Consider the following 22,368-nt stretch of genomic DNA (forward strand, 5'->3'; position numbering starts at 1 on the left):
TTTTCATTTGTCACAGATTAAATTGATTTGACTTGTTAATGGAAGCACGAGACATTTCCATAAATTGCTTAACAATATATTTTACTCGTGAGAAGACTACTGTGAAGTCTTCAAAGTATTAAAAACTTAATTCATACCAAAACATCAACGACGCGAAGTAACATAGTGAATAATGTGTTGTTTGTTTGTATAACATAGCCTCATTAGGCTAGCCGCTCTGGACGCTATAAGGGATTGAACCCTGAGTTTCAGTGTTGTTAGTCTTTAAACTTACTATTGTTGAATAATGAGTCTAGTCGATTTCGACGAGGGTTTTATGTGTTTCATCACCACTTGATATGATGAGTTTCGATACTGAACAAAAAGCCTGATCAGCAAACAAAATGTTTTGTTTGAATAACTATTATATTGTTGTTAATGAAAATAGAAATAGAGTTACTGAAAAAATATTTGCTAAAAATTATTTATAGTTTTATAATGATGTAATCTCACACAAACTGCAGTACCAAATAATTGGCTTATTTGTTTTCAATATTCTGTTGTTTATAATTTCTAGAGGGCACTAACCCTGTTTCCATTTCTTAAAACTGTATTACGTAAACTGCTTATGTTGGGTGGAATAGGGTTTTAATTGTTGTTGTGGTAATTATTGATTTAATGTACGTTGTAATGATGAACTATGAAAAGTGTGTCTTTGTAACGTTAGAGAAACTGTTAAACATGGTATTAGTTGTGAAGTTAGATATTTAGATGTGCATATAATTAGGTTTATTAATAATATTGTAATTTGTGCTTTGTTGTACTTTTATTACTATAAGTTACTTGTAATTGATATTTATTAATAAAGTTAAATGTAAATTGTTATAATTTATAGTGTAACTTATAGCAATGTAAGCATACCATTATAAATTTTAACAGTAACACCAAATTTGTAAGCACACTGTTCTGATTCATAGTCGCATTTAATGTCAAATAGAATATTAAGTATAGTTACCTGTAAGATATAATATATTACGTATAGTATTAATAGCTCTATCCTATTTCTGATACTAATACTAATAGAACAGAGGATCACGTTTCTGCTCTTATATTCTCTCTCATAACTTGTATTCCGTTTAAGTTTTGTTGATTCAGTAAGATACTGAAATCTTTTCTGTACTTCAAATCATAAACCAAAAAGCCTCAGAAAAATATGTTTATATTAATATACTAATAGTTATTAATGTATTAGTGATACTATATGATTTAGCTTCTAATAGTTTGTTCTGAATTTTTGAAGGTCAACACCTATCCTTCATTATAGTTTTAGTTGGGTCAAACTCTTTTTTGAAAATCTTAATGTATCATTTTAAGTATAAATTGGGCATGCTTCTGTTTTAGTGAATCAAAAGAAAATAAATTATGAACAGTGATGTTACTTTCAATCCATTTATGTATGCATAGAAACTTAATGTACTTTTATTTTTAAATGTTTGGGATTTCTTGAAGTATTTGAAATAGACCAGATGTATAATTTCTTTAATTAATTACCAGAAAGTAACTAGTGGAAGTTAGAATTAGGTCAGAACCATATCCATTACTGCATACCACAGAATATCAAAACGAGATCTTTGTACTTCACAAGATACCCAACTGTCCATCAAATATTACTATAGTAGTAGTATTCAGATGAAATATTTACAAAAAGTAATTATTTATGATCTTTGTTTTTAAGTGATTGTATTATGGCTGAAGGTAAATGAAACTCTTATCTTCTCATTATCATAAAGGGATAATTATAAGTTGTATTAATGATATTGTATCCAGAAAGAAAGTGATTATGCTTCTCTTTGGTAATTATGTTATAATTGCTTGACTGGCATTATTACTTGTATTAGTAATATAATTGCTAAAAATCTCTAAATATTAATAATTTTGCATTTATGTGAGAGCTTGTTTCTCTTAACAGAAATGTTGAAATGTCTGGGTCAGATCCTGGAATTAGTTTAGTGAATCCTGGGGGAAGTATCAACTTTGATGCTCAGATTGTTACTGTCCAAGGCAAACAAGAAGAAGAAGAAGATGCAGAAGAAGCCAAGAAGAAAGAAAGAGAAGTATAGTAATTTACATGGATACAAATTCCCATACAAACATACTCAAGTTAGATATATATTCCAGTTTTGCCTGATCCTTTACAAAATGATGGGTTGGTGTTTTGTAAAGAAAAAAACTTTATCGTAAAAGCCTTTCTTTTGAAATGAAATTTTTTTATTGTATTTTAAATTTCACAGTTCCAAATATGGTGTTTAGAATTAATCTCATTAGAAATGTCTTTATAAAGCTATTTATATTTTTAATAATGGAAATTTTATGTAAACAAATGTGCATTTCTGTTTTGTGAACATTTTCATATATCTTGTTACAACATGTAAAAAGTTACAATATGAACAGAAAAAGTGAATACTAAAATCATTTAAAATGTTGTATCATACAGCAAAATCTTAAACACTAAAAACATTTGAAATATCTTTTAGAATACTTTTTAACATTATAACTGGCATTTAAATAGGAATATCTTAAATACTGTGATTGAAGAAAAATATGGCGTTGTGACTAAAAAATCACTTAAATCATCTAAATAGTGTATTGTGGCTAGCAATAGGAATAATAGGATTTTAGATAGCATCTATAGAAATATGAAGTACAAGATAAGGGATATTATTGTTTCACTGTACAGATCACTTGTAAGGCATTATTTAGAGTACTGTGTACAGTTTTAGGCTCCTTTCTCAAGAAGGACATTAAATTGTTGGAGAAGGTTCAGATAAGAGCCATTAGCGTGATATCTGGGATGGTGGGATCATTGTGTAAGGAGAGACTAGAATCTCTGAAATTGTTTTCAATGGAGAGGAGACGAGTCAGAGATTTGATTGAAAGAGAGAAAATTTAACTGAGTTCAAGAAATAATTGGATGAATACAAGAAATTAGTAAGGGGAGTTATAGTCGGGAGCTGGAAGGAAAATCTTTGATGGGGATAATAAATTTTTTTTTTTGTCCCTTTAACATTTTATGAATTGACAAAATGTACATGTGTAACAGTAATAATTTGGAGAGTAAACTGAAATGTTAAAAGTTTATGAATTTCATACAATTTTTCATAAATTTATATAAAAAGCATAAGCTTTGATGTGATCTGTTTATCTGCTGATTAAACTCTGTTATAGATAAAAGCCAGTTGTTTTATGTGCATGTGTGTGTGTGTGTAATGCTCTTATTATGGGCCATTTTTAATTTCACTTGCACTGTTCTAAATTAGTTTTTGAGAATATACTTGAAAATTGTTTTTAACCATCTCAATGTGAGATTTTTTTCTTGTTTATTTGTTTGTTGTTTTTTTATTGATAAAGGGGAAGTTGGATGAACAGAGCTTGCTTAAAGATGGACAAGACCTCTTGGTTTTTTTTTACAATCTTAACAAAAATATATTTTCTAGTCTCATTGAACATGTGAAGGGAATCATTTTGTTTTGTTCTTGTTGTGTTCTTCCATTCACAATTTTTATTAGGTACATAAGGATGAAGTACCCAGAACCAAGTTAACCAAGTTTTATGATAAAAATTCTGTTTCAAAGTTTGAATTTAAAGAATGATTGCAAGTACCATCATTAGTTAAGATTAATGGCAATGTGTTTGGGAGAAAGAAAGAAAAAATTGTTTTATCTTCCCCTCATCCAAAGCAATAATAAAAGTGAAAAACTTCACATAAATGTAATAAGAGCAAATAATTATATCATTCGATATCTTTGACCAGTTCTTTCTATAACTTACTTTATCTCTAGTTTTTCTTACCTCTAATTTAGGTGTCTTAAAACTTTGTAAGGAAATTCAAAATGTGTAATTCAATCTAAATATATGCATGAAATAGAATATGGAAAAGATCTAAAAAATGGAATTCACATCAGCTATTTTAAATGTTTGATGCCATAATCCACGACAGCCTTTTTTTTCTATGCGAATCTATCAGTTTGGTTTATATGGTCAGACTCTTATGTAAGTATTTGTTCCATTCCAAAATATGGCATATTTCTGGCTCTGTCATCTGTAAATTTCTGACATATTGAACTTCTGGTTTCCACATCATCTTTCCTTCCTACATGTGAACTTCTGTCCCTTTTGGGGTCTATTGTCTCTGTTTCTCTTATGTCCTATGCACCTCTGAAATGGTTTTTCTGTGAATTATGGCAGATTAGTGGAATGTGCAATGTGATACGTTGTCCTCTGTAATTCTCTACCTTCATCCATCTACTTTTTGTTATCATGATAGCTGAAATGCTTACTTACACAAAATGCTGAGGAATTATCTATCCTGCTCAGACTTGCACCTTTTTCACAACCTGGGAGGGGTGTGATTGGGGATACCTTCACAATTATTTGTTTGTACTCCTTCAGATCAGTTTCCACATAAATTTGTTTGAAAGATGAGCTGCTCAGTGGGCATGCCTTCTTCTTTTGTTACAGCTGTTTGTATATTTTGTTTTGGTAATGCCATTATTGTTTCTTACATAAATGTACAAGGAGGTAATAACTCTGAGGATTTTTTGTTCTTGACTCAGCTTTTGGTCTCATGACAACAACTTTTAGTCATTGCCCTTCCATTTTCTGGAATATTTTAATTTATTGGCAGAACCAAATCATTTCAACAGTATGTTCTTTACATCTTCTGGCTTTTCAGTGGATTTGCTCCCACTTTGGGATTCTTATTGATGCATTTGTGAACTCCTCTTAACACCAAGCTTCCAACAGTTTCAGATGTCACAGTTCTTGCAATAGTTTCTTTGTGTTTGTATTGGTCCACTTCTTTTCTGTATGCCTGTCTTCCTCTTTTCAACCTTTTGCTGCTGTAATTCACAGCACCTCTAGTCAGAATCATTTCATTGTCTCTCTCAAGCTATTTCCATTTTGATTTCTGCTCCCTCTCTTCATGGTGATCCTGGGGCTTCTGTCTCTTCTGTCTTGGAGTTCATTTTCTCATATCAGTCTTGAATGTATAATTTTACTATGATGTTTTCTACTTGCATTTTAATGTTTTTTTCTTTTGACAGATCTCTTGTAAGAAGGGCGAGGTTTCTAGCTTTGTAGCCCACTTTTTTGCTTTCCTTTGTCAGTTGTCTATCCTTGCAGTTTATTACTGAAAGTGGATGATTTGCTACTTCTTTCTTCTGGTTGTCTGACTTTTTTCTCGTCTTATTTTTATTTTTACCTGGCTTCTCAGGCCAATTTAACAATTTCTGTGATCACCAATTACAGTGGATCCTTGTTGATAACTTTTGTCTTTTTCCTGGTATTTCTTAGAGATCTCTTATGAGCTTTTGTAATAAGTAATCCTCCTTATCTGCTTTCTCTTCTAGATTGGAACCTCTGCTTAGTTCTCAGGTTCCCAACCTTTATTTGTCTGTTTGACTGCTTGCTTTCTCTACTATCTTTCAAGATAAACTTTTTTTCTCCTCCTTGCTTGCATGAGACTCTCACTGATATTTTTGCTCTGAATGTTTCTTACAATGCTTACCACTTGCTCTGATCCCTCTCAAAGCAGGCTTTTATTTTTTGCTTGGCTTTCCACTTCTTGTGACTTGTTTCCTTTTACTTTGACTGACTGTGTTAAACAACTAATCTAGATTATCTTTTCCTCTGTGGGAAGTGAATAATTTCATCTTTTTAATGTCACTTCCTTTGAAACTTTTCATATCACATCTTCTCAAGACTCTGGTCACTGAGATATTACAGCCAGGGTTGCATCACATTACAAGTTATGCCTTCATTGGCTTTTATTTCCCTGCAGTTGCCAGAGAGGTGGGTTGTTGAATTACAAATTACAAAAATAGATATACCATATTGCCCCTAATTATTGTCCCACTCCCAGTATTTCTATAAAGTTTACCTTACATGACAATAACAGTAATACAGTATATAATTATTTGCTGTAATTTTAACAGCTATAGTAATCCAACATAAAATCCACTTTTATGACCATAATTTTGAAAAAGGACAGAAGGAAAACAAACATACACATGCAAACACTTATTAGCATTGAAATCAACAAATTACTATTGAAAAAAAGTATTGCTCCACATTTGCAGTTTGGAGTGCCCTTGGGGCATTGGTTAAGGGCAATATGGGATGCACTGGAAACAGTGGAACCCACCATTTGACTGGTGTGTATTTACAAGAAATACTTCAATCCACAATTCTACATTGAGTAGCCTTGATCAATTTCCATCATCTTGTGTGTCTCTCCATACAGGAAACCTGCCAAAACTGTTACCTTTCATCAGTTTTTCTTTATCTCAGAATGACAGGTTGTGTGATGACAAGTTCATGGAAGGGTGGCATTGCTTATTGACAAGCATGTACCTACCACATTGTCTGTGCTACTCAATATGCTTTTGGAGGCCATAGCCATCTGTATCTCCTTTGGTCATAACATCGTTGTTTTTTCTCTTTCCCTGTCTCCTGGAGAGATTTACAAACAGACCTTGGTGCTTTTATAGAATAGTTCTCTCTTTTTCATTGTGGGAGACTTTAATAGACACAATCCAATTTGGAGTAATACTGATAGGAAGAGTTATTCTATGGAGCTTTTGATCTCATATTACAATCTTTTCTCTTCAATACAGATTCATTTACTTATTGTCATTCATGTAGTCAGCATTTTACTGCTTTTGATTTATTTTTATTTTCTCCTTCAGTTGTCCCTCATTTTTATTGGAGGTTGTCCTTGGCTATTTTCATCCAACTCTAGTGTCATGGTGGAAGTTGGACCATTTCAACTGGCTTACCTTCACCACTGCTTCAAGGTTAGATCTTGCTGTCTTTAGTCTTCCACCTATTACTGAATATGTGGAGCCAGTATCTGATTGTATCATTCAGGCAGCTGTTCATTTGATCCCCAAAACCTTGACACATTTATAGTTTCCTCATCCATGGTGCCCCTCAGTGTGGATTCCTGTACGTGGTGAGGGGACCTTCCAGTGAAGGTTCTGTTCTTTCAGTTTACCTCCTCTGGGATCTAAACATCCACCCACGTTTGCCATGAAGGGTAAGAGAGAATCCTGGTGGTTGAGGGTTCCAACCTTAACATACCACTTTGGCCTTGAATTTCTGTAGATGGGCAGCCTTTGGGTGGCCCTCCTATGGTCAATTGGCTGGTCCATTTGGGCTAGGATCAACCAGGTACCAATGTTGGATGTTTTCATTGTGTGGGCCCCCCGCTAGTACAGTGGTATGTCTCCGGATTTACAACTTTAAAATCAGGTGTTCAATTCATCTCAGTGGGCTCAGCAAATAGCCCAATGTGGCTTTGCTAAAAGCAAAAAACACTCATCGGGTGTTGTGGACATTGTATCTGATGTTGGTGTTTGGTATAGTGCTCACAAAACCCTGGTGTTGCTGCAGCATTTTTGTTTGGCATTGTAGTGCTTCCCCTCGTAGAGCTCCATGGTGGGTGGGGTCAGTGGGCACCAAAAAATTATTTTTTTTTTTATTATGGATCCTTCAAATTGAAATTTAAATAAAATAGTGAAAAACAGTTCATAGTCATTTTCTTATACTACATTTTCTTTCAGACAAACCTTTAGAGCAAATGTCTCCCTTTATCATTCAGAAGAGACTAAAGGGACTTACTTGTTCTCCATAAAAAAAGTGTTGCTGTGGTGACATATTGGTGGAAATATCCACATCTCAACATAGTGAACTCCTCTTACATTTAAAGGCAATTGGGATGTACCTATTGAGGTTACACCTCATGCAACTTTGAATTTGTCACAAGGAGTTATTGTTGAAAGGGATTTGAAGAACATCCCCAAGTCAGAGATTCTCGCTGGTTTCTCCACTCAAGGAGTTTCTGCAGTGAGGCAAATCTCCACTTGCAAAGATTGAATTATGATGTTAACCAATGTCTTTATTTAAACATTTATGTCACTGCATCCACCTGTCACCATCAAGGCAGGTTATCTTAATTGCAAGGTATGGCCATACATATCAAACGCTCTCAGATATTTCCAGTGTTAATGGTTCGGTAACTTGAAGGCATCATGACATGGTTCCTTGGCATGTGCTTATTGTGGTGGCAAGGATCACGATGCATATGAGTATAAAATGGACCCTCTTTGCATCAATTGCAATGGCTCTCACCCATCCTACTTTTGTTCTTCCCCTAAATGGTTGGAAATACTCTCTGTTATTTGCTGAACATCTTTTAAATCATCCTTCCATATCCATTTATATGAATGGTTCAAAATCAGGTGACCCTATGGGATCTGTCATGGTTTGTTGTGGTTCGGTGGTTGTGAATAGAATCCCCTCTACAGTTTTTGTATTCACTGCTGAACTGTACACCATTTCTCTTGCCCTGGATCACATAAAAGTGAAGCAGTATTCAAATTGCACTATTTATACTGACTTGCTTAGTTCTCTACAACTACTAGAATTGCTTTGTGTTAGTTCTCACCCTGTTCTTGCTGATATTCAAAACTGATTGGCCCATTTCTCTTTAACATCTACTTCAATTCAGTTTTTCTGGATACCAGGCCATGTTGGTATTCATGGGAATGGAGTTGCCTACACCACAGCTAAATCTGCTCTGGCACTATCACTGCTGTGCCTGTTCCATATTTGGACTATGGTCCTGTATTCAAGGCTCAGATCCATGCCAGTTGGCAGTTGACTTGGAGTGAGCAACATGAAAATAAGGTTTTCGAAATAAAACCCTCTATTGGACTTTGGCCATTTTGCTTCCATAAGGATCGGAATGAGGAAGTTTTCCTTACTAGACTATGCATTGGTCACAGTTTTTTAATTCATTATTTTCTTTTATCTTGGACTGATGGTCACAATAAGCCACATTTTACTGTCTTGCTGTCATCACGACTCATTGATGGCACCATTTTAAACATGTTTTTTCCCAAGGTTTATCTATCATGTTAGACAGCATTGTTGATGATGGTGATACTGTCCACCTTAGAAATGTTTTTAGTTTTGTGAAGGCCATCAATCTTTTTAATGCTATTTAAGTTTTTAATTTATAAATTAGACCTTTTTTAAAGTGATTTGCTTTTAAGAATCAAAATAGCAATTAGATTTGAAATTAGAAAATGGCTGTAATATCAAATAACTCAACCAGGACTGGAAAGGCTAACTTCAGGTGACTGACGTTGATGTTTGAACTACCTGTCAGTCGTCCTGGTGAGTTATAATAATTAAAATTTTGCTACAAGTCTTTTAAAAATTGTATTACTTTACTTTCTGAAAATGGCAATAATGTCAAATAACTCAAAACCAGGACTGGAAAGGCCAAGTTCAGGTGACCAACACTGATTTTTTAACTTACTATTTAGTCATCCTGGTGAGTTATGATAATTACAATTATATTACAGAAAGTCCTTTATAACCTGTATTACTGTAGTCTTTCTCTTACCACCGTAGACTAGATGTAAAAATTGGATTTGATATGATTTATGTTCTTCATTCAAAAATTAAACTTTTGTTTTACCTCAATTTCCTTTTATGAATTTTAGTAATTTTTACTTTAATTTAAATTTTTTACCAGATGTTTGATGCAGATAGACTAATTGCTTTGCATCATAAGACACCAAAGCAATCAATCATCCATGGTGATCTCTCACTTGCCAGCAAGCATGGAAGGTTCAGAAAAAGGCTTGGGATGCCTTTTGCAGTTATTCCACTCTTTGCAACTGCATTACTTTCTAGCAGGCTCATGTTATAGGCTCAGCAATGTAGATATCAAAGCTACAAGGAATCTTTGATTAAGTTCACCACCATTCTCTTCTACCACCAGCTGGGGTTGTGTCTGCATTTGTCAGTAGGCTATGTTCTTTCAGAATAGATTGTCTGCCATTCCTCATTTTGGCTTTCTTTTCCAGGTGCAGCTAGCTGAATTGGGTCTTCAATGATCAGCTCATCCCATCATGGCTTATTAACATCCTCGCTTGTGTGTATTACCTTTCTTTGAGTCATCTGAGGAAAGCACATACTCTCAATTGGAAGTTCTGTCTTTTCTTTGCTGAAGATCTTTTGAACCATCTTTTTGTTCTTTTTTTTTTCTGCAGATGGTTTGAAATCGCATGAGTCTCTGTGGACTCTGCCATGGTTTGTTGTGGCTTGGTGGTTGTTTGTGCAGAATCCCCTTTACAGTTTCTGTGTTCTTTGCTGAGTTGTATACCATTTTTTTTCCTGAATCATGTAGAAGCTATGTAGTACATTGATTGTACCATGTACACTGACTTTCTTAGCTCTCTACTGGTCCTGGAATCACTTAAAGTTAGTTCTTACCCTGTACTCATCAACATTCAACAAAGGCCAGCTCATCTTTCATTATCGTACCATTATTCTTTCCCCATAGAACCAAAACTTAATTCTGCAAGCAGGGCTGAAGAGAAACAGATGTTTCTTATCAACCTTGTTTTGTCTTGCAAGCATCTGCATGGCTTGTGGGATATAAAACCAAAATTAACTGAACTACACCTCCACTAATAGGAGGGGATACATCATCCATGCACATTACTCACATTGAACATATTGTGAATACAAATACAAAAGAAATCCATCTGAAGAGGGAAGGAAGAGTGGATGGTTCTATGGAGAAGTATCTATCTGAAATATATGTTAAAGTAAGTATGTATAACTAGAATCCCATATTAAGATGACTGTGGAAGGATCAATATAAATAAAAAAAAAATTAAGAGATGAAAGAAAATAAAAACTGATGAAATGTGTTACATACTAGGAGAGGGTAAGAGTGGAAAGATAGTAAGTGAATTGATCAGTGTGAAACTGTATCTATCTAAAGTAGAGAATAGTCTTCACCCATTGTATATTAAAAAGGTACAACCAGTTGGGTATTGGTTATTGTGGTTTAATGGCACATAGTAACATGGCTATTTCCATCAGATCACTGGTGTAAAGATAAAATAAAAAGGTGAAACTGTTAATAGTTAAAAAGAAGTAAAGCTAAAAGCTAAAGAATGTCAAAAAAGTTGGTAAAAACTGTAGTAGACTTAAAAACATGATCACATTGAACAGTGTCATTATTGCCAATGACACGATCCAACACAAGTGGTAAACCTTTAGAAGTTACATATCTAAAATTATGCTGCTGCTTACGGTGGTAACAATGACACAATAATAAAATGTGAGGTGTTATCACTTGAGTGTTGCAAATGCTAAACATTGGTGGATCAGTTCCAGATAAAAAAATAAATAAATAAAAAACTATGACCAATGCATAGCCTGGCCAAAACAAACTTCCTTCTTTTGATTCTTATGGAAACTTGGAGGGTATGATAGACACCAGCTTACTTGAGGTGAGTCTAGGTTAACATTACAACTGATTGGAGAAAGCTGTGAATCAGGATGGAAAGTAGAGAAGAAGTGTTGATTTGGTTGAACATCAGTGGCAACTTGGAGACTGACAAGGTGGTTCTTGGATGGTGGTGGAGACAGAGTTCCTGGATGAAGGGAATATAGTCTAATGGTGATTGCTTGAAAGACTGGTGCAGTACACATTATTATGTGTAGGGGTAGACATTTCTTTCAAAGGCTTGTATGTTTGCAAAAATGTTTATGTTTTCAGTAACTGTGGGAGTTATACAATTTTCTTCTAAGTTTTAGGAATGACAAACCAAGGATTAATTCATAAAGCAAAAATTAATGCCACTTTTACTTTTGACTAAATTACCCTATACAATCTAGACATTTAGCTAATATATTGTCACAGTTTTGAAATGTTAACTAATTACTTATAATTTGATGTGTTTGAAGTTATATGGGTTGCTAAAGCTATGCATTTCAAGTGTTTTAGGATAATATCATTCAGATTTAGGCACTTTATAGTCATTAGTCGAATATGGTAATCAATCTCACCCAGAAGTCAAAATCATACAAAAATCAACTTTTTTTAATATTATTTATTTAGTAACAAATGTCTAGTGATTGTATCAGGTTCTGGTAGTTTTGGAGATGTAAAGTTGCTCATGGAAGATAGTGGTCACTTTAGTGTGGCTTAAAGTCATTATATTACTTCTTTGTTGCCAGAATTAACCAATTTTTTGTTTAAATTTGCTTGTTTCATATTTGAAATCAAATTTTAATACAAATAGCATTTCAGTCTGTCTTTAGTCATCTACAAGTTTCTACTAATAGGTCGGCAGTTCACGTGATTGTTATTACGAGTGTCAGATATAGTGGTTTTTAATGCTTTGCCAACCTTTAACATTTAAACTTTTATCAAAGTTTAACATATTTTTCTACTGTTTACTCACATTGCATTTTAAACTGACATTTTTTTTTTACTTCATAGTGGCTTATCATTAGCTTGTGTTATTTTTGGTGTCATTAATTCATGACATTTCTTCTGTGCATGTCTGACTTCAGCATGACTTTGAAACAAGATGTATGTTATCTCTTGTAGACTGTTTGACACGATGTAAACATGTCATGTTCCACGTTCTATGAGAGACAAATTTGGTGGTCTTGACATCCCTGTATTATTACTATTAATTTCTCAATTATTGAAACTTTGTAGAATGGACGGCAACTGCTTGTTGTGGAGACACAAGTGTACAGGTTGACATTTTGAAAGTTTTCTGCTTTTCTTCTTTAAGTAAGTGTGTGTGCAGGTGTTGTTGGTCCTGGTGGATTGTGGAGAGTGTTATGATTGGTTGGATTATCATTTCAGTGAAAAACTCAAATGCATAGCCAAAATATTCAACATAGAAGTTTGGTGAAAATTCTACAATACCTTTCCATTTTGGTAAACAACAAACAGTGACCTACCAAAGAGAATCTCAAAAGCGTTATCTATGAAATTCCATGTTCTTGTAACGATACATATATTGGTGAAATGGGAAGAAAACTCAGGAGAAGAATAAAAGAACATAGATAGCAGAAGATTCATGAAAACACAAAATTCAGCCATTGCAGAGCACATGACATCAATTAAACACAGAATAAACTAGGAGAAAACTCGAATCATTGACACAGACAAATTCTGAAAGACAAGAAAAATCAAAGAATAATTTTACATTAATACTATATTAAACCTTCACTAAACAGAGATTCCCGATTAGAGGTGAGTAACCTGTGACTGTCATTGGTTGAATCTACAAGAAATCTCTCCTCCACTCAGAAACAGTGATAATCTAACCAATCATAACATGCTCTCCACAATCCACCAGGATGCTATAAAAGGCAGATAACACCTACACACACACACTGACTTGATAACGAAAAGCGGAAGAGTTTTGAAATGTCGTCCTCTACACTTTTGTGTCCACAACAGGCAGTTGCTGTCCATTCTACAAAATTTCATCATGAATACTCTGCCTAAACAATCTATCAAAGACTTCTCAATTGTTATATGCATTATATCAGACTTATTATTGTAACAAGCCAATACTTAAATAATTGAGGGGACAATGTTCTGTTTTGTACATTATATTAGGTGTCTTGTCAATAATCATTGTTGTTGACTTGTTTATAAACCATTTATTTGTTATATCTGTTTTACTCAATTAAGCTACAGGATCTGCTGACTACAGCTTTTGATGATTTGATTGATGATGATCCAGAGGATTGTGAAGGAAGTGGATTTTCAGATCATCATCCGGTTATTGATGAGAATTCTGGGTGAGACTTTAAAATGTAGATAACATATTCTTAAAATGCTGTAGGGTCTGTCTTTATGATATTGACATTTTAGATTTGAGAACAACTATCTGAATATCAACAACTATAACTTTAAAACTTAGTTGTAAGACTTATTCATGTAGTATTCTTGTAAGGGAGATCCTGTGGGTGCATTATTGGCTGTTTTATTAGTCAACGTATTAAGACTAGTTACCCTTTAAACACACACAGATAAGATTACCATCTGCTTGAATTAATGAAGTTTGTGCTGGCATGTCCGTATTTCTCTTTTCTTATGATCCTGAACTTACATTCCTTAGTGAAGTATCAATGGGTAATTAATTAATGTTCCCTTCTTCACCTGATGTTGGAATTTATCTCTGGTGTTTTAAGGATTAACTTTTGTAAGTGTTAGCATGTCTCTTCCACTTTGTACTTCTGAAGATTATGCTTGTGCATTTCATAGATTTTCCTTCCCTTATCTTAACTCCAACATTTGGAATATCTCATTTTATTGTGGGTTTGAATCCTAATGTGTGGGAGAATTTCTCACAACTTCAGTTTTCCCATCTCCTACTGATGTTATTCACAATTCTGCATGCATTTTTGACTCTGGCAATTGAATTGTTTCCTGAAGGGTTTTCAGATTATGGTTGCAGTCTTCTGTATACTATAATGGCATACCTTTTATCTTTAGTTCTGGCTCTTCAGATGTGGCTGATATGTTTTTGGGACTTTTTGGGCTGGGATATTATTATTTTTCAAATATATTTAGCTGCTACTTCCCTGCATGACTTGTGTGAAGAGTTGTTTGGAATTTTTCCCGACTCATTGATGGCTCAAGTTGAGTTCATTCATCTGCGTAATTCATTATCCTTGTTACTTTTCTGTTTGTACCAACCTCGTCCTACTGTCATCCCCTAACTCCATCCAACCCTTTGCCATTTCCAGCTTCTTATTTTCTATCCATTCACAGTTGAGTTGTTATTCAAAGCATTTCAGGGGTTTACAGTGACAGTGACTCATCCCCTAAGTTGGGGCTCGGCTTTCCACGTTTACCACATGTGGACACCATTTACAATAGATCCAGAAATCCTGTAGGTTTTTTCAGGGGATGTGGCCTTTCACTTCCATTCCCCTTTCCTGTTGTCTTCTTGTCCTATTGTGTTCCCCCATTAAGGGATTCTGTTTCTCAGCAACAGTTACAAGTGATGGCTTGGGTCTTACTTCAGAAAGAGGTCATAAATTTTGGAAACTTCTCAACCAGAATTTTATTTCCATCTGTTTATTGCACCCCAGAAGACAGTATTTTTGGATACAGGTTATAGATTTATTCTTCCTGACGTTTTCTCTGGTTATACCTGAATTCAAGATGGAGTCTCACATAACCATTTGGTGGGTTTTCATTTACAGGTTATGGATGATTAAGGTTGAAGTGTCAGATGTTTTTCTACACACTCCAGTCTTTCATGTTTCATGACATATCCTCCATTTTGTTTATCAGTTTTAAGCTATAACATCTGACATACTCCATATGCCTTCCCCTGAGTAGTCATATACTCGAATGTTTCATGCCTGAGGCTTCATTTTCTCCATTATATGGATGGCTGGCTAGCTACTATTGGTTTTCCCTTCAGTCACATCTGCTGTTCATACTAAGTTTGTTTGAGAGGCTACTAGAGTGGATTGGCTCATGGAGCTGGAGAAGTTTTTATACCTACACCATATATGGTCCATCCATATGTGTTTTTCAATTTTCTTATCAGTTGGGTCTCACATTCTCTTCTTGATAGGATATGGAATATCTTATTCACAGTTTATTAATTTTTTGCTCTCCTACTGCATGAGGAATACCATCTTTTTTGGGGTGTGGGCTTCTCTTGAAGCCCTCATTCACCTTGGTTGTGCCCACATGCATCACCTTTAGTGAGTATTACTGGAACAGTGGAGCGTTATTTAGGATCCCTTAGATGCTTCTATTACCCTTCTTACCAACTTATAAACCATCTGTATTTGTGGTTAGTTCATTCCTTTATTACTATCAGAGTTCCTCATCCACCTTCATGACTAGGTTGTCATTTTTTTTTATAGATGCTTCATATTTGGGTTTTTGTGCATATCTCAACATCAAGAGCTTTTAGGTCATTGAACACTGGCAAAACTAGTCACAAGGTCTTTGTTTTGAAAATTTCAATCTCCTCCACTGGGCCTACAATAATCATACAAGTTTGTAAGCTTGTTACATTATAGGAGCCCTGAATCTGGTCATGGATTAATTATTTTGGTCTGACAAGATTTTCCTGGTAGAGTGGTAGAATGATTTGCATGTGCTTTGGGGGTTGTGTGCTCACTGCATATTCTCAGTGTGGATGCTATTGACACACATAAATGCTCAACTTTCACATTTTTGGTCTTCCATTCCTCATCCTTTGGTAGAAACTATAGATACTTTCAGTTAAAACTGGAAAGGATATTCTCCTATTTGCCTTCTGTTCTGATTTCCTATTTGTTCTTTCACTGATTCAGTTCTCTCCTTCTTTGCTCCTAGTGCTTCCATTTTTGGCTTGCTCAGACATGGTTCCCACTTCTACACAGACTTTTGGTGTCACCTCCCCTTCCTTCACTGTTGTGTTCCATGCTCCTTCAACCTCAATTAGGCATGTGTCATATGTTTTTTTCCCACTTTCTGGCTGCACACATGGTTTTTGTCTGGTTCTTTGCAAGCATTCCAAATTCTCAAAGCATGTTTCTCATTGATTGCTTGTCCTATATGTTCTTCCTCTTTGGTGGTTTATCTATATAAATGATATACTTTCTACTACTGATTATCCTGGTTAATCATCCTTCACAACCTTCCTTTCCACAATAGACTTCATTTTTCACTTGGCTCTTTGACAGGGAACTGCCAGTTTCCTTGATTGTTGTTTATCAAATTGTACTGTCTTGCATGTTTTTCTTTAGCAAGTTTGCCTCTGTCCTCTAATTTTGTTTATCTTTGTTTTCTCATTAATTTTCCCTTTCCTGTCCTTCTCACCCTGTGTCTTTCCTTTATTAGAATCTCAGTATTGTTCTTCATGCTCCCAAATATCCTCCATTTGAACCTTTGTCTTCATGTTTCCTGTATGAACTTTCTTTAACATCTCTGGTTTTCATATTGGCTTGTGAAGATTTGAGATGACTGCAATTGATAGTCACTGTGTGCTGCTCTATAGTTTCTGTGTTCTTCTCTTCCTTGAGCCTTTATTTTTACCAGGACTTCTTATAACTGCCTCCTGTGTCCAGTCTGGAACATCTGGTGGTATCTCACTTGCACAACTAGTTCCATGGTTCCAATAACCATTTATATATTCTATGTAATCTTTCCATGCCCTTGGATCTGTTTCCAGTTACCCTCACAAGTTGGATTTTGTCAGTTAATTAGGCTGGTGTTCCTTCTTTTATACCTGAGGAATGTCATATTTTTAGGGTATCTTCTCATCAGATCCATCACTTCACCATGTCCCTTGCTACTCATTTCCATCTTCCTTTGGAGGTTGTCATTGCATTGGTATGTGAATTACACATCATACCTTTGTTTCACATTATTTACCTCATATGGCTGTTTCTTGCTCAGCAGGTTTTTGTTTACTTCTAGTCACTGTTTTAATTACTGCAATGTGCTTATAACTGTTGAGGACTAAGTTTTTAGTCTTTATAAGGACCTTTTTTCTACTGTATTATGGATTCCACTCTTTGGGGAGTGGTGCCTGACCAAGTATATTTCTTTTGAAAGTCCCCTCTGTCTGTCCTGTTATCATGCATGGTGTTAATAACATTGTATCTCTTCCTACTACAGACCTGTATGTACAATTTCAGATGCTGCAAGGTGTTGATTGTTTGTTTTCATTCAATTGTCATCTATGTCAAAACAAATTAGTGATCCTCCTACTTGGGATCCTGGATGTTTTTTTTTTGTTTTTCTACAGATATTAGAAGGGGATACACTAACCTATACTGGAGGGTACATGTAATACCAGTTCATCTTTGCACTACTGTCCTGTTTGGTTGAACATGGCTCTTCTTTTTGAACAGCATTGGTTTAGTATATTGTTCCTGGAAGACAATTCATAGTTTTGTAATTCTGAATGCAGAGTGGTCTCATCCTTGATCCCTTGTTGAACATAGTTTGTTCCACATCCTTCTCATATTTCCAGTAACATGTGGAATTTACCTTTTTCACATGGTTGGGTAGTGAAGATTAATGTTATTTCTTCCAGATTGGATGCATTCTGTTTTCTCAAGCTGAGTATGGCACACAGTATCTTGTCAATTTGATGTCAGGGTGTTGCCTTTTGGACTTCTTCCACTTAACTGCCCTTGGTGATATCATCTAGTAACATTTTCCACCTACGTCAGTGCACCTCCTATCTTGGTACTGTATATAAACACCTCATTCAGATAATATTACCATTTTCTGTGACTGACTCAGTCCACAATCTATAATACTAGTTTATATTGGGGAGAAAAGGTGTGAGGTTGTGAGGAGGTATTATAAATACATTTTTGATTTTAGAAAATGCTAACTTTCAAAACATTTTTATAGAGTTATGGTAGGCAGGGCATTTGGACTATTACAACACACGCACACAAACTTATAAGTGTGTCCAATTTTTTAGGTATAGAGTGAAAAATTCTGAGCCACTGGAATAACAAAAGAGTAAGCAACACCTAAGTGGACAAACCTTCAACTCAAAGACTGTAGATTGAGTCATTCACAAAAAAATAGTAATATTATCTGAATGACGTGCTTATATACAGTACCAAAATAGCAGCTGCACTGACATAGGTGGAGAGTGTTACCGGGCAATATCACCAAGGGCAATAAAGAATAAAGAACTGATGCAAGTGATAAAAAAAAATCGATCAGTGCATAGATGGGTGGTAAGGAAGGGAAACTAGCACCTGAACTTGCGTAATAGCTATGTATTATTATGTATGTATTATTGGAAATACATTTTCAGTTTAAAAAAATGCTTACTACAATATCTTGTAAGGGCTTGCTCTTAGGTACCTTCTTAATTATATAGAGGTTATGAGGGCTCATAAAATACAGTGGCCCATTGCAACAGCATTAAGAAAGTTTCCAGTAAATACCTTCATGGATTCATGGTAGTTACTAGGTTGCATAAAATACAGTAGCCTATTATAGTAGTATTAAGAAAGTTTCCAATAAATACCTTTATGGTTTTTATGGTGGTTACTATGTCACATAAAATACAGTTTTCAATATGCTAAAACACTGAGGGTAAAGTATTACTGCTGTCAATTTGAATTTTGTAAACTATTCAAGTTTCCATAATAGTATGGAATTTTTAATGAAGATAATGACAAGTCTTAAACATTTTTATTTTAATGAATCATTTTTTTTTAACAAGTGAAGAAATAAAATTTGTGTGTTGTCTGATATAGAAATGTGTTGAGAACCATTTTCTGATGTTTGGTAATTACATAGGTAAATGTAATCACATATATTATAAATTCAAAAATATTAACACATATAATTAAAGATATATTGTAAATTGTTTGGAATTTCTTGAAATAATCATCATTACAACAGTTAAATTTTTTTTGTGTGTTAAGGTACCTTCAACCATCAGACAGCCAGTGGCCATATAACATGAATCCTGGGATATCAACCCAGTACAGGGTAATAATAAAAGAATTAGTAACTTCTATTGTGAAAGTATATTTCCAAACATTATTGTCTTATCATGCATTAAATCAGCTAAATTAATACAGGTGTTTCAAAACTACCCCAAACTTTTCTTGCTCTACTGTATGTGATGGTTTAAGTTTGGCTGTGTGATGTTATGCTCAAAATAGAAACAGGTGACTGTAATTTCTGAACCTGGTGATTATTCAAACATGTTGTCTAATTTTTTATGTTCAAAACAAAATAAGTAAACTGTCAGGTAGTCAAACATGATGATTCAAGGTTTGCTATTTGATTTTTCATGTTCATGTATATGCATGTCATGTTTGTGATTTACTTAGTAATAGTAATTAATCTACACAGTTATGACAGAAAGTGTTCGTACCCCTGCATCGTGAGTAGTCTTTTTCCTCATAACTTAAAAAGTATCACAATTAGGATAATGTAAGTATTGTGTATTATAAATTTTATACTAACACACATCTACATAAATTTTTGTGTAAATTTAACGACAAACTGTTTATAAACATAGGAGGAGCAGAAAGTGTTCATGCATCTACTTTAAAGGTCAGTTGTGTAGCATTTCAGGTGAATTACTTGACACAATCTATCCTCATAACCCTCCATGATCATTTGACAGTACTCGACTGGTATTTTCTACATTCTTCTTCACAGAAGGCCTCCAACTTTTGCAAGTTTTTCGGATGACGCTGATGAACCCTGGTCTTCAACTCATCCCAAATGTTTTCAATTTGGTTGAGATCGGGTGATTGTGATGGTCACTCCAGAATGCTTATATGGTTCCTCTGCAACCAGGATTGCACATATTTCGATGTATGCTTGGGTCATTGTTGTGCTGGAAGATCCAACGATGCCCAAGCTGCAAGTTCGGAGCATCATTCTTGATATAAGTGCCTAATATATCAATGTACTCTTCTTTTTTCGTGATTCTGTTGATGCGGTGAAGGCTGCCTGCACCAGAAGAGCTGAAGGAACCCCATAACATGATCAAGCCACCTCCATGTTTAACTGTAGGGACAGTGTTCTTTGGAAGATTTCATTTCCCCTTTTACGGAAAATTTTGCGAACATCATTGTGGCCGAAAAGCTCAATTTTAGTCTCATCTGACCAAAGAATACTCTTCCAATAGGTAAAGGGTTTATCTACATGCTTTCTTACATACCTCAATCATGCTTCTAAATGAACAGGCTTTAAATGTGGAGTTCTACGAGGACGGCATGTTTCGAACCCAGAAGAGTGTAACATGTTCGTAACTGTAGAGGTGCTTACTTCAACCTCAGTTTCCCTTACCAGTTTTTGTATGTCATTACGTGTTAAACGAGGGTTCCTACTAACTTCTCTGAGAACCTTCCTCTTGGTCCTCTCTGGAATTTTGGTGGGCGTCCTGAACAAGGGAAGTTAGTAGTTGATTCTGTAAGTTTAAACTTGGCAATTATGCTTTGAACAGTATATTTTGGCACATTAAGTTGTGTAGCAATACCAGAAAGAGACACACGAGACTTGTATTTTGCAATAATTCAGCTTTTTAAATCACTGGACAGTTGTTTCCTGTTTGCCATGATGACTAAGCTTGAGACGGCGCTAAATTGCTGGAAGTAAATGTTTTGTGGTTAAATTCCAATAATTATGAACCCAGTGTCTAGTTCTGGAATGGTATAATGTAGTTTATTTGCCAAACTAAACAAAATTTTTACGGGAATATTGGTTTTTTTCATACGTTCTGAAATGTACGAACACTTTCTGCTCCTCCTATTTTTGGTTATTTGTTTATAAACATTTTATTTGTTGTTTAATTTACATAAAATGTATGTAGATGTGTGTTAGTATAATATTTATAATATACCATACATCTATTAGCCTGCTCATGATACTTTTAAAGTTATGAGCAAAAAACTACTCGGGATGCAGAGGTACAAACACTTTGTTCTAACTGTACATGTTATGTTTGTGATTTATTTAGTAATAGTGCTACCTATTAATGCATGTGTGTTTGTGATTTATATAATAATAGTAATACTTATTATTGCAAACATGTTATGTTTGTGAATTATTTAGTAATAGTACTAGTTTGTAATGTATACACCTTATGTTTGTGATTTTTTTAGTAATAATACTACTTTGTAATGTGTAGATGTTATGTTTGTGATTTATTTAGTAACAGTACTATTTATTAATGTATACATTTTATGTTTGTGATTTTTTTAGTAATAGTACTACTTATTAATGTATACATGTTATGTTTGGGATTTATTTAGTAATAGTACCACTTATTAATGTATACAAGTTAATTTTGTGATTCTTGTAACAGGAATAGTGGTACTTACTGTTGTGTATAGTTACGTTTGTGAATTATTTAGTAATAATACTATTTAGTACAAGTGTTGTTTATGTGATTTCTGTTATAGGGATAGTTATCTTTTGAGTGAAACTGTTATATTTGTGATTTCTTTAATAATAGTAATGCTTGTAAATGTAACTTCATTTTCAAGATTTTTGTCTGTTTTAATTTTATTGTAGTTGTGTTAAGAAATGAGCTATCATATTTATTTGTGTTATGATTTTACATATAGTGTAGTGTTTGAAGGTAATTAACTGGAATGATATAACATTCTTTTTGTAGTACATCTGCATTGTTGAAGACAAGATGAAGGTAGGGCTTACATTCAGTCGTAGAATTGTACTACGAAAAGAATGATAATACATCTTGTTTATCTCCTCGGGAAAGCATGGCTGTTAATATTTCTTATGTTTTGTCATAAGTCAGAAATGTTTATTTATAGTGCATTATGTAAATAAAATGTGTGTACCATATTGGAAAAGATGTTTGCATCATAATTCAGTGGTGTTAGTAAGAGCTGTAGAAGATTCAAAGTTTTCAGTGTTTTAGGCTAATATATAGTCTGCAAATGGTTTGCTGCAAATTATAATTCACCATATATAAATAAAGCAGGACACTGCAAATTAATAAGTATCTG

General features: G+C 34.3%; 1 protein-coding gene across 17 annotated transcripts in view; it reads left to right on the plus strand.

The window, feature by feature from the left end:
* The first annotated feature begins 540 nt into the window (after positions 1-540).
* The window catches only part of LOC143257592 (uncharacterized), an 82,284-nt gene continuing 60,456 nt past the window's right edge, over positions 541-22,368 (plus strand). Inside the window, exons 1-6 of one of the 17 annotated variants that reach the window (XM_076516525.1) lie at positions 541-642; positions 1,534-1,686; positions 1,949-2,093; positions 13,571-13,680; positions 19,300-19,366; positions 22,014-22,043. In XM_076516525.1, coding sequence (XP_076372640.1) covers positions 1,959-2,093; positions 13,571-13,680; positions 19,300-19,366; positions 22,014-22,043 — 342 coding nt within the window. In that variant the 5' untranslated portion in view covers positions 541-642; positions 1,534-1,686; positions 1,949-1,958. The other 16 variants (XM_076516524.1, XM_076516526.1, XM_076516527.1 and 13 more) reach the window with 16 other exon arrangements.

Source organism: Tachypleus tridentatus, chromosome 7 (genome assembly GCF_004210375.1).
Source record: "Tachypleus tridentatus isolate NWPU-2018 chromosome 7, ASM421037v1, whole genome shotgun sequence".
NCBI classification, from domain to species: Eukaryota; Metazoa; Arthropoda; class Merostomata; order Xiphosura; family Limulidae; genus Tachypleus; species Tachypleus tridentatus.